This window comes from Eschrichtius robustus, chromosome 17 (genome assembly GCF_028021215.1).
Source record: "Eschrichtius robustus isolate mEscRob2 chromosome 17, mEscRob2.pri, whole genome shotgun sequence".
Lineage (NCBI taxonomy): Eukaryota > Metazoa > Chordata > Mammalia > Artiodactyla > Eschrichtiidae > Eschrichtius > Eschrichtius robustus.
The window spans coordinates 85305297-85323662 of NC_090840.1; the positions used below are offsets into that span (position 1 = coordinate 85305297).

The following is an 18366-nucleotide window of genomic DNA, read 5'->3' on the forward strand; positions in this document are numbered from 1 at the left end:
GGGCACCGGATCTCTTGCGCCCCCCAGAACCTGCTGGGGCCGATGCTCCCACCATCACGCTGGGAGCCTCGGGCCTCGTCTCCAGGACTGAGTCCACTCTGGCAGAGAGGAAGGGGTCGGAAGAAGGAAGACCATCCCCTGGTGTCACATGAAGCCTGGCATGGAGGGCCCCCTCCCCCAAGTATCCCCCCAGTGCACAGGGTCAGGCCCCCAACCAGGCCAGACTGTCCACAGCCCGAAGGCCTTGGAGAGGGTCTGGCTGAGCGGACGCCCCTCCCCGCCCCCTCCCATGGCATCCCAGAAAGGTCCTCCTGGGCCACCAGGCCTGGCGAGGTCCTGCTCTCACTGTCTTCCAAGCCCACGGGGCTCCTGAGTGCTGTGGTCCCTCTGCCCATGGCCCTTGGCCTGGGCCACGCTGGGCACCCAGCCCAGGTTCCAGACCCTCGGGTGGAGAGATGTCCGGTCCCCCCAGAGCCAGGGCGAGGGTTTCTCACAGCAGAGGGGACTTTACTTGGGGGTTGGGGGTGTGGCTGGAGCTCCTGGCTCCCCGACTTCACTCGGGGAAGGAGGAGTGGACAGGAGAAGGGGGGCCGGCTAGGGGCTCAGTCCTGAGAGGCACCGAGGCCCTGAGGACTTGGGAACACACAGGAGGGGCACCTCTGCGACCAGGGCTCTCTGGGGACTGAGACCCCTGAGCCCAGGACGGACAGTGTGGGGCTGGTGCACCGATCAGGTGGACGGGGTCTCAGTGCCCTGCACACACACTCAGCTGTGGGACACGCATTTACACACGCCCTCCACATGCACTGTTCACCCAGGAACACACCCTCACACATGCATTCCACACGGTCGCTCCCACATGCAGTTTTCACACACACAGACAGCTCACAGAGTCGGAGCTTGCAAGACGCGGCTTTAATTTTGAGAACCTATAATGGGGAGCCCGGCGCCATGGACGCTGTCCCCAGTCTGTCAGGGATCTGGCAGTGTACCAATTACCCTCCTGGTGATACATGCACTTTTCTAAAGGAAAATGTCTACAAATGTGGAAGAGAATTCAGTTGCGGTTTTGCAGTAATACCCCATCTTTATTTTTCTTAATTAATTCTGCATAAAATAATGAATTCATTCAAAACTGATGTCCATTAAAGTGTGGAGCCATGTGGCAGCCCCAGGAGGCGGCAGTGGTCTGTTGGCAAGGAACCCCTGTGAGGTGGGTCTGCCCCACACAGCCTGCCTCCCCCCCAGTGCCCAGCCCCACCACCAGTCCTAGCAGCCCCGGCTGCACACTGGCAAGATGAGGGAAGTCCCTGAGCTATGTGAACAGGCAGGATCTCCAGGGAACCCAACCGGTTTGGGCCCATGGGCGGGCAGGCGGAGGGCCAAGAGAACAGGAAGATCTGGAGTCCCAGGAGGTGGCTGCAGAGCGGAGGAGAGGAGGGGCTAAGGGTGAGTCACATGGAAGCCACCCCTCGACCCCATTCACTGTACAGAGGGACTGCAGGGAGCCACGCCCCTACAGGCCTTCCCAGGAAGGTGGATCCCACCAAAGGATCCAGGCTCAATTCAGGCTCCCTGCGTGCACGAGTGGCGGGATGGGGCTCAGCATGGGACCAGGGTCGGGGCTTAGACTTTGACCCCAGTGAGAGCTCAGCTTGGGGCCCAGGTCAGAGCTCAAACTGTGATTAGGAGTGGAGTTTAATAACTGTCCACAGGGCATGACAGCCGTGGTCTTCTATATTTGAGTCATGTCCATTAGGTCATCTATCTCAGTCAGCTTGGGCTGCCATAACAAAATACCAGAGTCTGGGTGACATAAACAAGAGAATTTGTTTCTCTCCCAGTTCTGGAGCCCGGCAGTCTGAGATCAGGGTTCCTGGGTGGGCAGGTTCTGGTGGGGACTCTCTTCCTGGTTTGCAGGTGGCTCCCTCGCACTGTATCCTCGCGTGGCAGAGAGAGAGCTGGTGCCACATCTTCTCAGGTCACCGAATCCCATCGTGAGGGCCCCAACCTCATGACCTCATCCGACCCTGAGGCCCCCTCTCTGAAAACCATCAGGTTGGGGGTTAGGGCTTCAACATATGAATTAGGGGAGGACACAGTTCAGCCTATAGCACTGCGCCCTTGGCCCTCAAAATTCATGTCCTTCTCACATGCACGGTGCATTCCCATCATCCCAATGAGCCCAGGAGTCTTAACTCATTACAGGGTCCACACGAACCCCTAAAGCCCAAAGTGTCCTCCAGACCCTCTCTACATCAGACATGGCCGAGTCCAGGTAATGATTCATCCTGGCAAATTCCTCTCTGGCTGTGAATCTGTGCAACCAGACAAATTACGTGCCTCCACAATACAGCCGTGGGACAGGCCGAGGACAGAGATTCCCACCGCAAAGGGAAAAATCGGAAGGGAGAGTGGCGGGTCCCAACCCCAGCAAAGCAGTGCCATCGCCGGGGCTCCGGGCGGTCCTGCCTGACGGCAGCCGAGGACCCTGCGGTGCTGTGCTGTGCACGGCGGGGTGTGGAGTAGCATTCTCGGCCTGCACCCCTGGACGCCAGGAGCACCCCCATTAGGGCAACTGAAAATGTCTTCAGGCCCCGCCAAACGTCCCCTGGGCCACGGAGACGCCCCCATCTGAGAACCAATGCCTTACGGTAACCACTTGATATCAAATCACATCAACGAACACACGGGCAACTGTCAATATTTGAAGAATGAGTGCTCCAGGCTGGTGCTAGGTGCTGGGTGCCTTGAACACAAAACAGATAAGAAAGGCCCCGGCCCAGGGCACCGCAGCTCCCCGTGAACTGGGGTGGGGGCGGGGCGCAGACGGGCAGCCCCACAAGGGAACAGTGAAGGCACAAACATTTTACTTCCCACGTGAGGCAGCTGAGCTGAGGGGGCGGGGGGGGGGGGGCGGCGGGGGCGTGTTCAGAGAGAAAGTACCAGGCGGGCAGCGTGGGCAAGGAAGGTGCCGGTGCCAGGGGCCACGCTCACCTCTGTGTGACCTTGAGCAAGTTCCTCCCTCTCTGGGCCCCAGGCTCCAAGGGACAGAGCCCGGCCTGGGGGGAGCCGGGGGGCTGGGGTCGGGGTAGACCCCAGGAGTGCCGTGAATCCCGGGAGGGCTGGGTCTCAGGGCACCCCTGCACCCAGGCGTCCCCCCACTGCGGGGCACTCACCTGCTCCCCGGCCTTCCCTACGGCCCAGGGAGCCCCTTCCCCTGGTGCCCCTGCTCCTGGCAACGTCCTTTCCACCCCTGACGTGCCCTGGGCCCTTTTCTGGGGGGTAAATCAAGGAGGGGAGTGAGATATGCTCCACGAGGCCATCCACAGGGCCAGGAAGATCTGAGGAAATGAAAGGCCCTCTCCCCCTGTGGGAGGAGCTCCTCGCCCCCAGACACACCCTGGGGCCAGCAGGCGGTGGGTGCAGCCTGTGCCTGCCACCACCTGGCCGACACTCCAAGGGGTCCCAGGGAGACTGGGCACAAAGGGAGGGTCAGGTTGAGAGGGCCACAGGGACCACTCATGGCCCCCAGGGCAACAGCAGCCGGGAGCCACTGGCCCTCCTGGTGCAGAGGAATGAGGGGAAGGGCAAGTCCCAGAGGCTGGCTGGAGCCGCTGTGATGGGAGAAGGCTGGTGACATGGATGCAGCTGCTGCCATGGTGGCCCAGGCGTCAGGTGTGGCAGAACAGGTGGCCTGGCTGCTGAACCTCTCACCCTCAGGTCTTGGCCAGTGGAAACCTTTATAGGATCCTTATGGGACCCAGGACACAAACAGGGTGGAGAGGGGGCCTAGGTCTGGATGGAGAATGTCTGGCCCAGTGCCAAGCTCTTGTCACCTCCTCGTCCTGCAGAGGCCGCTGACACGGCATTTCCCGGACTCCCCTGCAGCTAAAGTGCCACCGTGTTGGTGGGGTATTGAGTAAGGTCATGAGGGTGAGGCCCGCAGCTCCGGCCCGTGCGCTGTGCGCCACACCCTCGCCCCCTGGCAGCCTCCCCAGGAGGTCCCCACCAGGCCCCCTCTCTGCAGCCCACATTTCCTTCCTGCTGATTGTCTGTGCCGTCTGATCGAGGCCTGTCAGCCCAGTGGGACTCAGCCACAGGGGTCAGCATGGCTCCCGCACGGAGCACAGTGGGGCCGAGGGAGGGGCCCTCAACCTGGGCTCAAAGACGGAAGGAGTGAGTGAATCTGGGGAATGCGGTCTCCTTTCTCTGGCCTCGCCGCCCCTCTGAGGTGGTGGAGAAGCGGTCTGGGGCCTCGTCCTGGGGTGGCTGAGACATGGCCCCTGCCCCGGGCAGGCTCTGCCTTCCCGAAGCAGAAAGAAGGCCAAAGGGAGCGGGAGGGTGCAGCCAGGCGGGGGCTGGAGATTGGGACCTGCCCCGCCCTGGAGCCGCCAGGCAGCTAGTGGTGTTGACCGTGGGCGGCCACCCCCCCACCCCAGCCAGCAGAGCCATATAAAGCCGCCCAAGGTCTGCTCCCCGCTGCCCGCCCGCCACCATGAAGGCTGTCCTCCTTGCCCTGCTAGCCGCTGTCTTGGCCCTGCGGCCAGGTGAGACCGCAGGGGGCCGAGGGGCAGGGGTGGGGGGAGTAGGGCCGGGGCGGGGGGCGGGGGGGGATGATCGAGGAAGGCCAGAGGGGCAGAGAGGAAGGAGGTGGTGGGGGCAGGCTGGGCGGAAGGACGCGAGGCAGAGGCGGGGAGAAGGGGCTTTGACCCCACCCAGGTCCCCCTGGGGCAGCTCTTGGTGCAGCCAGGATACCGGGTCATCTCCTAGCTGTCCCCCGAGGCGGGAGCAGGCGGGTCAGAGCAGGGGTCTCTCCTCTAGCGCCGTGGGGCCGGCCTGTCTGCTGGAGGGGTGACGGACCGAGGGATGCGCAGAGAGCCTGTGGGGTGGGCGGGGGGCACAGGGGCAAAGAGCCTCAAGTGAAGAAGGGCCACAGAGGGACGGAGGGAAGAGTGACCGGGCCCTTCTCCCCAGGCCCAGCCCCGGCTTCCGATGGGGGAAGCAGGGGTAGGCTGTGGGCCTGCACTGCTCCAGGACTCTCCCGGCCCAGGGTCCCCGGGTGATCAATAAAGCTCTCAGAGCCTCAGCTCCCTCTCCTGGAAAGCAGGGATCATGCTGGTGCCCGAGAACACACGGGTCGGCCGGCGTGTGCGGTGCCCGAGCACAGGCCACCCGCGGGGAACCTGTTGGCACTGAGGTGACGTGGATCCCAGCTTCATCATCGTTTTACCCAGAGGAGACCTAATCGTCACGACAGCTGGGGCCACTGCCCCCAGGGACAGAGCAGGGCCAGGCCAGGGGCGCACCTACGGGCTCACAGCTCCGGCTCGGGGGGGAGGGGGATGCTGAGAGGCAGGGTGAAGGGTCCTGTGCATCCTGCCCCCACCCGCCTAGTGTGCGTCCCTCTCAGGAGCGTGGGCATCGTGACAGGGCCTGGCAAGCAGGGGGTGGGCGTGGCGCCCTCCCTGTGAGGGTCCCCCGCTTTGTGGCTCTTGTGCACCAGACAATGCTCCCTACTCTGTGTGACCGCTGAGAAAACGAGGTTCCCCCCATCCCCCCGCAGCGTGGGAGGGCAGGCTGGGCAGCCTCTGAGCTCCACCCCACCCCCACTTTGCAGGTACCGCCCTGCAGTGTTACTCCTGCAAGGCCAAGGTCAGCAACGAGGACTGCCAGCACGTGCAGAACTGCAGCCGCTCTGAGACCCAATGCCGGACTGAGCTCATCCGTAAGTGGCCCTGCTGTCCCCGCAGGCCTCCCTGCGCCCCTGCCCTGCCCCCTGCACCATCCCCTAGAAGCCCTGCACCTTCCCTCCACTGGCAGGGATTCAAAGGGCCTGGGATTAGGCGTCTGCGCTGAACTGTCCATCCTTCTGTCCACCTGTCCCCCTGCCCACTTGTTCTCCTGTCCACACATAAATATAGATGCTCAGCTTCCCATCTGTATTTGGCGGGTGAGTATCCAGGGCCCGGCCCTCGCCCAGTGGTCCCCGTGCCTCCCCCAGGTGCTGTTGATCTCCTGACCCTCATCAGCAAGGGCTGCAGCTCGCACTGCGTGGAGGACTCAGAGGACTACTACGTGGGCAAGAAAAACGTCACATGCTGCTCTACTGACCTGTGCAACGCCAGCGGGGCCCACGCCCTGCAGCCGGCCACTGTCACCCTGACGCCGCTCACCGTTCTTGGCGTGCTGCTGTTCTGGGGCCCCGGGCAGCTGTAGGATCCAGGAGGACCCTGTTGTGTCCCATGCTGGGCAGTGGTGCCCAGGGGCCCGGGGGGCACTCCTCACACACACCTGGTCCAGTCACGGCCCCTTCTGAACCCTAACTCAGGTCGGGCGATGCCCCTCTGCCCTTTCCAGCCCTCCCTGGCTCCCTCCAGGACTCCTGCCCAGCTCCCACCGCCTGGCAGGCTGCGCTCTGTGATGTGGAACAGCGTGCAGATGGCCCATCAGACCCCTTCCCAATATTCCGACCCACCCCTCAACCTTCACTCAGGCACCTCTTCCTCCAGGAAGCCTTCCCTGCCTGCCCCCTCCACGAGCTGAGCCAGGTCCTGCCTGTGGTGTCCCCCGCACCCAGCATGAAGCAGGCTCTCAGGAGGGCCCCGAAAAGGCTGAGAGGAAACATTCCGAGTAGAATTAGGGTCAGGGGTGTGAGGTCCTGGGAGCCCCAAGAGATGAAGCTTGGAGGGGGGACTAGCTCCCCATGTTCATGGGGGTCCTGGGGCAGCAACCCCAGCACACAGTAGGCCCTTAATAAAGGTCCATGGGCTTGGTTGCAGTGAGTCTGTCCTTGCATGCCCGCAGGCTGAGGTCAAGGTTGGGGTCCAGGGCTGTGAAGGGTTGCCACCTGGGGCCACGTCTGTGGCTGTGGCCGTGCCCTTGGCTCTGGCCAGGACAGGAGCAAATGTCTGACTCCTGGAAGGGAGGACATCGCTGCAAGGCCGCGTCCCTGGGGCCTCCCGGCTCTTGCTGTGTGGCCTCGCACATGTTGCTCAACCTCTCTGAGCCTCAGATGCTCACTGGGACCCATCTCTGCTGTGAGGACTGACCCAGAGACTTCAAGGCATGGAGACATTTCTGGGTGGCAGGGGCTGCTGTTGCATGAGGCCGCCAGACCCCTGCCCTGTCCTCCCCCTTCAGCTTGAGGACAGCCCCTCTGTCTGTTTCTTCAATTTCTTATTTTGTTTGTTGTAAGGGCTTCACACCCAGAGCAAAAAATTCAAACTGTACAGGAGGGTCTCCAGTGCTGAGCCAGTTCCCGAACCCCGAGCGCAGGCCCCTCCCCTCTCTAGGATGCTCCCATCGCATGCTTGGGGCTCCTTCCGGGGTAACTAACTGTGAGGCCTGGGGGAGCCCCAGGGGACACGGCTCCTGCCTGGCCTTTTTCATACCTGGGAAAGTCCTTCTGAAAACCCAGCTGGCCCCTGCCCTCGGGCGCCAGGGCTCAGGAGGGCTGGGGCCTGGGTGAGACCTGCCTGCACAGGACGGTGCTTCCAGCCCATACCAGGCGCTGGGCGGTGGATGAGGCAGGATTAGAACCCGGGTCCTGGAGGGACCCTCCAGGTTGGCACAGCAGCAGGTGGGGTGGGGTCACACTCACCAGAGTCCAGGCCAGGGCAGGGAGCCCCAGGCAGCCCAGTGTTCCGGGTGGTGACGTCGGGAGGGCAGAGGAGACCAGAGGTCTCCACACTCAGAGCCCACGGCAACCCACACCTTAGCGCCTCCCTGTGCAGGGGTGCTCCGCCCTGGGGCCGAGGCTCCTGGAGGTGAGGTGCCCTGGGCCCCAGTGGTTTGAATTCTTTGGGTCAACATGAGAGGAGAGAGACAGCAGGTGGGAGGCCTGACCTCGCTCCCCATGCCCTGTAACCCGGGGCCTCCCCTCGCCTCCTGAGCCCTCCCTGAGGTCACTGCAGCCTTGAGCCTCCAGAACAGGGACAGGCCCCGGGCGGCCCAGGAGCCTGCTCTGCTCCCAACCCAGCACCTCGGGGCAGAGGTCTCCCCCTCCTGCAGGACGGAGGGCTGATGGGGGCTCTGCCTCTCCAAGGGTGAGGACAGCACGGGGGCCACCTGCAGGGGCAGCCCAGGGTCCCTCAGCCGGCCCAACGCAGGGTCTGGACTGGGATCCCCACCGCTCCACCCCACACCATTTCATCGTCAGAAACTATGCGAAAGCAAGAAAGAGCAAGTGCAGAACCCCCTCCCCGAGCCCTAGGATGGTATCCGGCCCCATTTTCACCCTCATGCTGATGCTTCTTGTGCAAGAATAAGGCGCATCCTGTGAGTTTACACACCTGGTCACACTCTCTTCAGGAAACGGCTTCTTTTTTTTTTAAACCTCTGTCTCTCCTTGGTAAGGACTAGACACCCCGTGGTGGTTGAGATGATCCTCCGGACAGACCGACGCGTTTTTGTTTTTAAGACGCCACTTGCTGAGTGTCTTCCGTGGGAGAGATCCTGTCCTGGTCTGTCTGCATCTATAGTAACAGGTGACGACAAGAGCAGACATGGCGTAGCGCTCACCACGGGCCGGGCACTCCTCTGCCGCCTCCCATGCAGCCATTCATTCATTCCTCCCCCCTTGGGGGCAGGGCTGTGCAGAGGAGGAACCCGAGGCAGAGAGAGGTGAAGCAACTTGCCCAAGATCACACAGTTAGTTAGAACTGGTGAGGCTGCATTCCAACCCCGGTTGAAAGAGGCTCAGAGAGGTGAAGGAGCTGACCTGGGGTCACACAGAGGGCTCCTGCCCACCCCAAATCAGGCCCCTGAGTGGGCATCTCCCGCCCTGGCCCCAGCTCCCAGCCACACCCAGCCCTGGGCTTTCCTCCCCTGAGGACTCTGGCTCGGCCGGACCATCTCTCCGGCCCCTCAGGGGCTGAGGTTGATGACTGGTCCAGCTCCCTGGGGATGTCCCCACCCTCCCCACTGGACTCCAGCTGCAGCAGAGAGTCAAGCTAGATGGGAAGGAGAGTGGGTCTCCAGTGGGTGCTGTGCAGTCCTGGAGTACCCCAGGGGGCCCTTCCTGAGTCAGGAGAGACGCAGAGCTCTTGCCCAAGCGCCCACAGCTGCAGGGCGCAGAGCTGGGACCCCATCCATCCACCCCACAAAAGCTGTGGGGTGTTGGGGCAGCCCTCAGGTGAGCAGTTCGCCTGTGCCCGGTGCTTGGACCACCACCGTGGCCCGCTGCCTGAACGTCAACACGCGCCCTGGGGGCCCAGGCCTGCCTCACCAGGGACGCTGGCTCGGGACTCGCCCTGGGCAGACAGCACCCAGAAAAGAACCCCAACACAGGAGTAATCGAGTCGGTCTCCCCCAGGCCTGCGATAGAGCTACCCTCTGTTAGGGAGACCGCCCCCTTTTTACGGAACTGAGTTTCAGGTGGCCGGCCCCCCAGCTCGCACTGCGGACAAACAGGTCTGCGCCCTCGCGACCCTGGTTCTGTCCCGCCCGCAGCCTACCCCTTCGTGGCACTGTGGTAGTGACCAAGGCGTGCGCGGACACATGCGAGCCCTCGAACGCGGACGGGCTGGGCCAAAAGGGCCCGCAGAGCTGCTGCCGCCAGGATCCGTGTCCCGCGCCGGTCGCTGCTGGCGTCCGGGCCGGGGCCGGCCCGGGTGCGGCTCTGGGGGCGGGGCGGGGCGGAGCTTGGGCGGGGCCGGGGCGGGGCCGAGGTTGGGTCCCAGTCCAGGCAGGGGCTGCCCGCCGCGTTTCCGCCACTCGCACTGCTGCTCCTGGTTTGCCGGGCGGCATCCTGAGCCCCTGCTCCTCTTGGTTCTGGAGCCTCGAATCCAAGCAGGCAGCCGCTAGAACTTAGGCTGCGGGCCTGCCTCTGGCGGTGACGCCCGGTGCTACCCAGACACGAGAGTCCTTGAGGAACCAAGGGGACCCAGAAGTACCCCTCCGCTGCTCCTCCACCCTGCTTGATACTCCAAGCCAGGGCCGAGGGAAGGGATCGAGGTTCCGCGCCCAGGACTCCTTCCAGACTCCCAATAAACTGCCAGTGACCCATCACAAGATGCCTGCGTCCATTGTGTGGGACTGAAGCGGCCCGATGGTGGGAGGAGGGGGGGGCGGAGAAGGCGCTGGTCCTTACAGCATTCACGTTTTGAGCGCCCTCGGTGCACCGGGCATCCCGCTGGCCCTGGGATTTGGCAATCAACGAGACAGACCAGGCCCTGGCCTCCTGGCCTCAAGGTCTAACAGGGCGAGAGCCCCCCCTGCCTACGGATCACATCTGTGAGTAAAAGTGGAGTGAGACCAGGGCTCTGGGGATCTAGCCCAGTCCGGGATTCAGGAAAGGGGCAGATGGGGCAGAGAGGGTCCCCTGGCAGAGACAACAGCATGTGCAGTGTGTGTGTGTGTGTGTGTGTGTGTGTGTGTGTGTGTGTGTGTATGGTGTTGGGTGGCCTCCTGGATAGCAGAAGCTCAGAAGGAAGCCAGGTGGGCGGGGCGGTGGGGGGAGCACAGGCTGTGAGGAAGTTGGGGGCAGGGGTCTCATAAGCTCCCGGCTGGATTCTCATTCACCAAACTTCACTGACATCTCCAGAACCAGGTCTCTAGCTTCGGGGCCCTCCCCTGGGGGGACGGGACAAGGTGGGTGACAAGGAGGCTGTGTTCTCAGAGGAGCAGCCAAGGTGGGCTCCAAAGACATGTCATTCTTCTATTCGCCCTGAGAAGCTAGCTCACCCCCGACAGACAGCTCAGAGCCAAGCCAGGGCAGGGAGAGCATTACCCGGACACGCGTGAGCAATGTGCGGGAAGGGCCTTCTTACCGCCAGGGCTTCCTAGGGCAGCTGGGCCTGCCCTGATAGGAAACGAGTTCTCTGTCCCTGGGAGTATCCAAGCAGATCCAGGGACTCAGGAAAACCCAGACCCCGCTCTGCCCAGCTGCTGGCCCCAGAAGCAAAGCCAGAAAAGCAAAAAACTCAGCCTCTGCCCTGACAGTGAATGTGGCATGGGAGGCCACCCAGCCCCAGCGTGGACTGTGGAACAGGGCTACCCCAGGATCTCCTTCAGGGGCTTTCAAGAACCCCTCAACCCGAGCCCAGGCTGGGTGTGGACTGGATGAAAGCCCAGTTGCCTCAGTCCAGCTGCTGCCAGATGCGTTCTCAGAGCCTCGGGACCTCAGCAATCACTCCTTAAACCCACCCATCCCGGGACTCCAGTACTGACCTAAGGAGGCGGCCTCCGGGGTCACTGGCAAACGCCGTCGTTGGAGAGGCCTGGAGGCCGGCCGGGCCTTCTCTGGGCCTTCCCTCCCGGCCTCGCAGAAAAGAGGGACAGGACACCTACTGTGCGTGGCAGTCCGCCAGGCCAGGCGTCCCAAGTGCCTAAGGCAAGGCCTTTGAATCGGTTGCTGAGTCATTTACATTTACTGACTCCTCCCTCTCCATCCGGGACGTTATTTGCTCCCGCTTCAAAAAGTGCAAAGGGTGGGAATGCTTGGAAATGAGGTTGCGGTTATCAGGACCTTTGGGGAGGAAGTGGTGAATGTGGGGGGAGGGTTAATGAGGTTACAGGCTGAGACTGAAAAGGTGTATTGGAGCCAGACTGAGATACTCCCTGAACCCGCCGCATATGGGGCTGTCGCCCTGCGAAAGTGGGGAGCCAGCCGCCGGTGGTTCTGGAGTAGAGGAGGATCGGTTTCCAGCAGCCTCCAAGCACCGCCGCTAGGGACCGGCCTATGTCCATGTGTCCTGCCAAATTCCACAGCCTAGGCCGGGGAGGTGCTGGAGACTTTGACCCTCCCAGATCAGAGGCGGAATCTCCGGGGTCACTCCAAGTCTTCAAGAGCCAGGGAAAGGCGCGAGGGGCTCGCGCTCCCAGAGGGCGGGCAACGCTGGGGGAGACCCGGAACGCTCCCGCGCCTGCAGCGCGGGGCGTGACCGCCAGATGGCGCTGTGGTGCTCGGCGCGCCGCCCTGTGCCCCGCCCACTCCGGGGAAAGCAAAGGCGGCGCGGGCGGCTGGGGTAGGACGGACCACTGAGAGCGGGGAGGGGGGGCCCGGGGCGGGGGGCGGGGCTCGGCGCAGGCCTCCGGCGCGTCTCCCCCCTCAGCCAGCCTCGCGAGATGGTTCGCTCCGGCCGCGCTGCGCTCAACGGTTCCCAGGCTGGCTGGCAGAGCTGGGGTATTAGGGTTGCACCGCCGCGCGCACTGTCGGTATCAGCGCCGAGGGCTCCGCAGCACCCCTGCGCCCGCCGCTGCCGCCGCCGCCGCGATGCTGGGGCTGCTCATGGCGGTGCTAGCCCTGGGGCTCGCCTACTTCGCGCTGCTGGACGGCTGGTACCTGGTGCGCGTGCCGTGCGCCGTACTGCGCGCGCGCCTGCTGCAGCCCCGCGTCCGTGACCTGCTGGCTGAGCAGAGCTACGCGGGCCGCGTGCTGCCCTCGGACTTGGACCTGCTGCTGCACATGAACAACGCGCGCTACCTGCGCGAGGCCGACGTGGCGCGCGCCGCGCACCTGGCCCGCTGCGGCGTGCTCGGGGCTCTGCGCGCGCTCGGGGCGCGCGCCGTGCTGGCCGCTTCGTGCGCGCGCTACCGCCGCTCGCTGCGTCTGCTCGAGCCGTTCGAGGTGCGCACCCGCCTGCTGGGCTGGGACGACCGCGCCTTCTACCTGGAGGCGCGCTTCATCAGCCTGCGCGACGGCTTCGTGTGCGCGCTGCTGCGCTCCCGCCAGCACGTGCTGGGCACCTCGCCGGAGCGCGTCGTGCAGCACCTGTGCAAGCGCAGGGTAAGCGTCCCCCGCCCCGAGCGCACTCCTCCCGCTGGACCCTGAGGACTCCTGGTCCCTGCCCCCCGCCCCTGGGGAAGGCCTGCCGCCTACCCCTTTTGGGGTGCCCCTGTCCGGCCAAGTACCGCTCCAGCCCTTTTCTTTGGACCCAGGGCCTTCTTCACTGATGCCATTCTTCTTGGGACCTCTCAGGGTCCCCTCATCAACTCTCTGTAGTCGGACTCAGCATGGTCCTCTCCTGCCATCCCTTATCAACCCCTCAAGGCTCCCTGCCCCATGATACGCCTTTTCCAGAACAGGGAAGGCCAGACCAGGCGTCTCCCAAAGAGTCTACGTGTGGCTTGGAGTGCGGAGCCGGCCTCACTGGTCCTGGGTTCTGAATGTAGCATGGAAGCCAGGTGGGGGTGGGGTGGGGAGATGGGGGCTGGGGCGTTAGTGAGAGGAGGTTGCTGGGAGTTCTCAAGGACCTGAGACCCCCTTCACCCAGCTTAGACCTGAGGGGCTGGGTCACCATCACCTGGGTTAGGGGTGAGCCCTGAGCCCTATAGAGCTGCAAGCCCTTCTGCCTTTTCCAGTTGGAGAAAAGAAGGCTGCAGCACCTGCCTGGGGCTCAAGGCCCCTCCCCAGGGCCTGCTCCTTCCAGCACGGCCTGCTGCTGCAGCGTGGCACCTGGGCCCTGGGGACGCTGCTGCGGTGCTGGTTGCCAGGGCAGGCTCCTGCTGCAGGCACGTTCCTAAAAACATGCTTGGAGCCTCCATGCCAAAGCCAGGGCCCGCTGGGCCCCGGGGTGCCCTCAGGCAGGGTGCTGCCCTCTCTGGCCCTGGACAGGAGCAGAGGAGGGACACAGCCACACGTTAATCACGAGAGGCTAGCCTTTCCTTTATATCGGAGGTGGGGAAACTGAGGCTCAGAGGGGCAATGCGAACTGCTTGAGGCTGCCCAGTGGGCCACAGGCCCAGTCCCCTGGTTTTCTGTCTCTTTGAGTCAGGGACGCCCCCAAAGGGCCTGGACCCCTCCCACCCCACACCCACAGGGGTGCTCTGTATGTCCCTTCATGCGTCAGGAGGCTGGGAGGGGACGGCCATCGAGGCTTTAAATCGATGGGCTGAGAGCTGCGAGCAAAAGGCGGAGGAGAGGGAGCCAGGGCCACTTTCCTGCAGGGGAGGGTGGTCAGGCGTGGGTTGATGGGTGAGATCCACATGAGAGGCGAGGGGGCCCATACCATGGCATGGCGAGGACACTCGGCCACAGATGGCCAGGAGTCACCCGGCCTGAGCCCCTGGGCCGGGAGGGTCCCGGGCGCAGTCTTGGGTTTAGTGTGGGACAGGCTGAGCCCAGTGCCCAGAGATCTGCATGCTGAAAGGCTGGTGTGGGGCAGAACGGCCTTGCAGGGAGAGCTGGGCTACAGCCAAGCCTGGATCTGGTGATTCCAGCTGGGCTGGGAGGAGGACGCTTCCGAGAGCCAGGCCCAGCTCTGCCCAGACTTACCCTGTGACCCGGCTCTGAGCACCTCTGCCCAGCCTCCCTGATGCCCTGAGGTGGGTGCGCATTTCCCCTCATCCCTGAGAGTCCCGCAAGTCCTCGGACCCCTCCAGCCTGGCCCAGCCCCTTGCCCCATCACAGAATGGTGGCCGAGTTTGCAGGGAGGCGGCTGGCGTGGCTGAGCAGGGGGGCGCAGGAACGCGCTGCGGAGGCCCCGAGCTGACCTGGGAGGCGGCGTCTGGCTCCTGCTGGCGCGCTGAGAGAGAGGGCCTCAGGCAGGGCCCTGTCCTGGGCTCTCCCGGCACAGCCGCTCCAACGCCGCTTCTGCCCCTGCATCCCCTGCCCTGCCTCTGGCCGCTCTGGGTCTCCCGTCTCCTGTCACCCCCTCCAACCAGCTGGCCTCAGAGGTTTTTGCCCCTCAGTCGTGACCCAGTGGGGGAGACAGGCCTGACAAGGGGCGTGGTGTCCTGAGAGCTGGAATGGGGAGGAGCCAGCACTTCGGGGCCTGGGAGGGTGTCAGGGAGGGGGCTGGGGCTGGGGAATGGTGTGAGCCGAGGTCCAGAGGTGTGAAGACCGCAAGCTGGCTGTCCCCCCGCCGCCGGCCCTGCTGGTCCCCACGGCAGCGGGTGGCCCGTGGGAGCCTCACCCTCGTCTTCCCCTGCAGGTGGAGCCCCCTGAGCTGCCAGCCGACCTGCAGCACTGGATCGCCTACAACGAGGCCAGCAGCCAGCTGCTCCGGGCCGAGAGCGGGCTCGGCCATGTTGTAAAGGACCAGTGAGCACCGCAGCCTACCCGCCCTGCCCACCAGCCTTGACCTGGGGGCAGTTGCCCACCCTTCCCCGCCTGCCAGGAGGCAGACAGCGCAGAATGGGCCGGCCGGGCTGGGCTCTCTCTGAGCTGGAGTGGCCTTGCGACTGGCCCAGCCCCCTTCACACACTCGAGGCCCTCCCCCGCCCCCGTTATCGATACCCCTCTACGCCCCATCCCACGCGGAGCACGGGATGCGGGTGACACAGGCACCCAGACCAGCTGTGCGCTCAGGATGATGACGATGGGCAAACTGGGAGGCCCAGGGCCCTTGGCATGCAGGCAGCGGGGTTTGGGGGTGGCCCACCCAGCAGGTGCAGCCCCGTGTCCATGTGTCGCGTTGGGGGAGAGTGCCTGGAGCAGGGGTCTGGCTAGAGTTGTCCTGAGCACCGGAGTTTGGAGTCCGAGCTGCCGTGGGGGTGAGGCCCAAGCAGTCCTGGAGGCGGGGCTGGGGCTGGCCGGGGCCGGGGCCTGGGGGCCTGGGGGCCTGATTCGGGCGCAGCAAGGAGCTGGGAAGGATCAGAGCAGCATTTCAAGGCAGATCCCTCTGGCTGCGAGTGAGGGAAGGGGAGGCTCAGGGCAGAGTCTGGCAGACCAGGGGTCAGGCAGACTGACCCAAGGGCACTCAGGAGGGAGGCCTGGCCACCGGGCTCCTGGCATGGGGGCAGGTCCTGCAGCAGAGGCTTGTGGCCCTGGAGAGTGTGCTGGGGCCAGTGCAGGTCAGATGGCACAGGGGCTCCAGTGGAGGTGGTGAACTGTCGTAGCTGGGGGTGTCCTAGTTGGGGCCTGCTGCTAAGGAGGGATTGGGGAGTGGGATTCTGCCTGGGTGCCCTCACCCATCTGCACCCATCAGTGCCCATAAGACTGCGCTGTGTGACGCTGGGGGGGGGGGGTCCTGCCCTCTCTGGGCCTACAGCACCTCAGTTGTCTGCCCTCCTGCTGGGGCTGTCCCTGCCTGACATTCTGCCCCGCTGTTGACTTTTTTCCTTCCTGTGCAGAGAGCTGCTTCCCTCAGTGGGCTGAGGCTGGAGAGGGTCTTCTTTGTTTTGCTTGAGTGGCTCTGTCCTGGCAGCTGCTCTTGGGGCTCCCTGATGGCGTCACCGGCCGAGGGCTCCCACTCCTGCCCAGTCTCCCGCCTTGCAGCTGGGGAAAGGGAGGCCTGGAGAGAAGCAGGCACTGGCCCGGAGCCTCCAGGAGCGCTGGGGGCAAAGCAGGTGGGCCTTGTCCCTGGCTGGCTGGGGACAGAGGTCAGGGCTCTGGGTGTGGGATTGCTGCTTTCCTGTGTGGGGGCTGCCCAGGGCAGGGTGCCCGCTCACCTGTGCCCCTGCAGCTGCCCCCTCTGGCCCACGGGGCAGGCCAGAGCAGCTGGGGCCCAGGACTGCCCCCTTGCCACCCAGCCCACGACCCCGCTGCCAGCTGGAGCCAGGAGCACAGCCGCACCCCTCATGCCTCCCCTGTCCCCACAGTGTCATCTGCCTCACAGCCACCGTGGGAACACTGCAGTATTTCTGTTTATTTAAAGAAAGCCCAAGAGTAAAGGGTCTTAAACGTGAGCTTGCTGGGGAGTCCTCATTTCCGAAGCCCTGGTCCCCCAGGGGTGTTTTCTGGTGTGGGGGGCTGTCGGGCTTGTTGGCTGAGCTTGGGGACCACGCTGGCAGGCTGGAATGCTGTCCCCATTCCACAGAACATGGGGTCGAGGCCAGAAAGGAGCTGCCCCAAGCCCCTCCAGCCCTGGTCCTCTCCTCATCTGCAGTTTTCCACAGGGACTTGTGAGGTCATGCCCCAGACTCTGGTCTGGGCCCCCAGGCTCCTGGGGTCACTGGGCAGGGTGTGGGTGCCAGGGGGGTCAGAGGTCAGTGGGCCTTGATGCGTGGGGGACCAGGGGGAGCATAGGGGCTGTTCCGCAGGCTGCTCCAAGAGGGCAGGGAGTGGGACCCCTGGGATGTAAGGCAGGTGAGTGATGGAGGGGTGGGTGGTGTCCGTGCTCTGACCACCTGCCCAGGAGGGCCAGCAGTGGGACCTGGGACAGAAGGGCAGTTGGAAGCAGCTGGGTTTGCAAGAGGCATTCAGCGATGGGACAGTGGGGCTGGAGAGGTGGGGAGCAGGTCAGCGGTTTGCCGCCAGGGTGGTCGGCTGAGGCCTCGGCCCTTTCCACCTTTCCGGGCAGCCTGAGGGCCTTGGGGACTGACGGGTCGTGCCTCATGCCTGTCTGAGCCAGTGGCCACGTGAGGGGCAGATGGGCACCCGCACAGAATGTCTGTTTCTCTTCGTGTAAGAGGTGTTTTGCACAGGTCCTGAGGGGTTGGGGTCAGGGGAGGTTGGGGGATCGTGTTAGGTGTCTGAGCTGAGCATTGCCAGACAGGACAAGTTCCCGGGTGGGACCACAGATAGGAAATGGTGCACACAGATGGTCTGGGCCTGGGCAGGTCCAGCCAGTGGTCCTAAGTGGCTGGCTGGGGCCCTGGAGCAGGGCGGGGGGCTGCGGAGGCAGGATGGGGGTGCCTGGGCATGGTCTGACCCACTTGGCACTGTGTGTGTGTGGGGGGGGGGAGAGAGAAGGGGTGTTCAGGACGGTCAAGGGCATCTGGGTTGCATGTGGCTGCCCCAGGGGCGTGGGGACTTCTGTGTCCACTTCAGGGAGATGCACCCCAGCTGGGCAGGGGGAGGGGAGGCTCTCGGTCCACATTTGGAGGACAGGCCAACAGCAGAGGGGAGGAGGGTCCTTGTTGACTAGGGGCCCTGGGGCCAGGGCTGGGGCTTTGGAAGTGTATCTGCAGCCTGGCTCTTCTGGCGAGTCCCACTCTGATCCCATGGACTGGCCGCTTTTGTTGAGAAATTCAAGTGAGTGTTTCAGCCCGCACGCGGGCCGGGCACTCGTTCTCCCCTGGGCCACGCTCCCCACCTCCCACAGGCCGACGGCTACAGAGATGTCCACGCCAGCACCCCACAACCCTGTGTTGTCTGTGGGGTATCTGACTCCCAGGTGACTCCCCCGCCTGCCACCTGCCTGCGGGACACAGGGGTGGGGAGGTGAGGGGCGCCAGAGCTCCTGGCGGGGCAGTGGTGGTGTTCCACACCCTAATCTCATCTCTCCTTTTCTCGATTTTAACTTAATGGAAGAGGGACCCTTGCTCCGTTCCCTTGCCAGTGGGCAGGGGTGGGGGGTTGAGCAGCCCTTGGTTAACCCTTGGTGGGCATCTCCCCTCCCTTTGCAGTTCTCTGTGACCCACAGCTTCCCCATGACTGGAGGTGGGGCGTGGGCGCGGTCTGGCACCAGCTCCTTGCCTCTAAGGCCCCACGTGCCCACAGATGGTGTGAGCAGCTGCCGGCCACCCTTTGGCCACTCC

The 18366-nt window shown here is 64.2% G+C and overlaps 2 protein-coding genes and 1 long non-coding RNA gene across 5 annotated transcripts; 2 read left to right on the forward strand and 1 right to left on the reverse strand.

The window, feature by feature from the left end:
- Positions 1-1086: 1086 nt before the first annotated feature.
- On the reverse strand, positions 1087-11326 carry LOC137751433 (uncharacterized). 2 transcript variants are annotated; one of them, XR_011070794.1, is made up of 4 exons: positions 11173-11326; positions 8295-8477; positions 4759-4882; positions 1087-1419 (listed from the first exon to the last, which is right to left on the reverse strand). It is a non-coding gene; the product is annotated as an uncharacterized lncRNA (long non-coding RNA). The 2 variants fall into 2 exon arrangements; XR_011070793.1 differs by lacking the exon at positions 1087-1419 and having other exon boundaries at positions 4036-4882.
- Positions 4458-6814, forward strand: PSCA (prostate stem cell antigen). The gene is made up of 3 exons (XM_068526027.1): positions 4458-4550; positions 5621-5728; positions 6005-6814. Exons 1-3 carry the CDS (start codon positions 4499-4501, stop codon positions 6217-6219), a joined length of 375 nt encoding a protein of 124 aa, XP_068382128.1. The 5' UTR covers positions 4458-4498; the 3' UTR covers positions 6220-6814.
- An 891-nt stretch (positions 11327-12217) lies between the features above and the next one.
- Positions 12218-14990, forward strand: THEM6 (thioesterase superfamily member 6). Of its 2 annotated transcripts, none has more exons than XM_068526236.1 (2): positions 12218-12730; positions 14877-14990. In XM_068526236.1, the coding sequence occupies exons 1-2, from the start codon at positions 12218-12220 to the stop codon at positions 14988-14990; spliced, it is 627 nt and encodes a 208-aa protein (XP_068382337.1). The 2 variants fall into 2 exon arrangements, with proteins under 2 accessions (XP_068382337.1, XP_068382338.1); XM_068526237.1 differs by having other exon boundaries at positions 12218-12571.
- The last annotated feature ends 3376 nt before the right edge of the window (positions 14991-18366 follow it).

Excerpts from the sequence above, each read along its gene's own strand:
- PSCA (XM_068526027.1), top strand. The coding sequence starts at position 4,499 with ATGAAGGCTGTCCTCCTTGCCCTGCTAGCCGCTGTCTTGGCCCTGCGG. Across the intron at positions 4,551-5,620 it reads TGTCTTGGCCCTGCGGCCAG|GTACCGCCCTGCAGTGTTAC; the intron begins GTGAGACCGCAG and ends CCCACTTTGCAG. Across the intron at positions 5,729-6,004 it reads ATGCCGGACTGAGCTCATCC|GTGCTGTTGATCTCCTGACC; the intron begins GTAAGTGGCCCT and ends TGCCTCCCCCAG.
- THEM6 (XM_068526236.1), top strand. The coding sequence starts at position 12,218 with ATGCTGGGGCTGCTCATGGCGGTGCTAGCCCTGGGGCTCGCCTACTTC. Across the intron at positions 12,731-14,876 it reads AGCACCTGTGCAAGCGCAGG|GTGGAGCCCCCTGAGCTGCC; the intron begins GTAAGCGTCCCC and ends CTTCCCCTGCAG.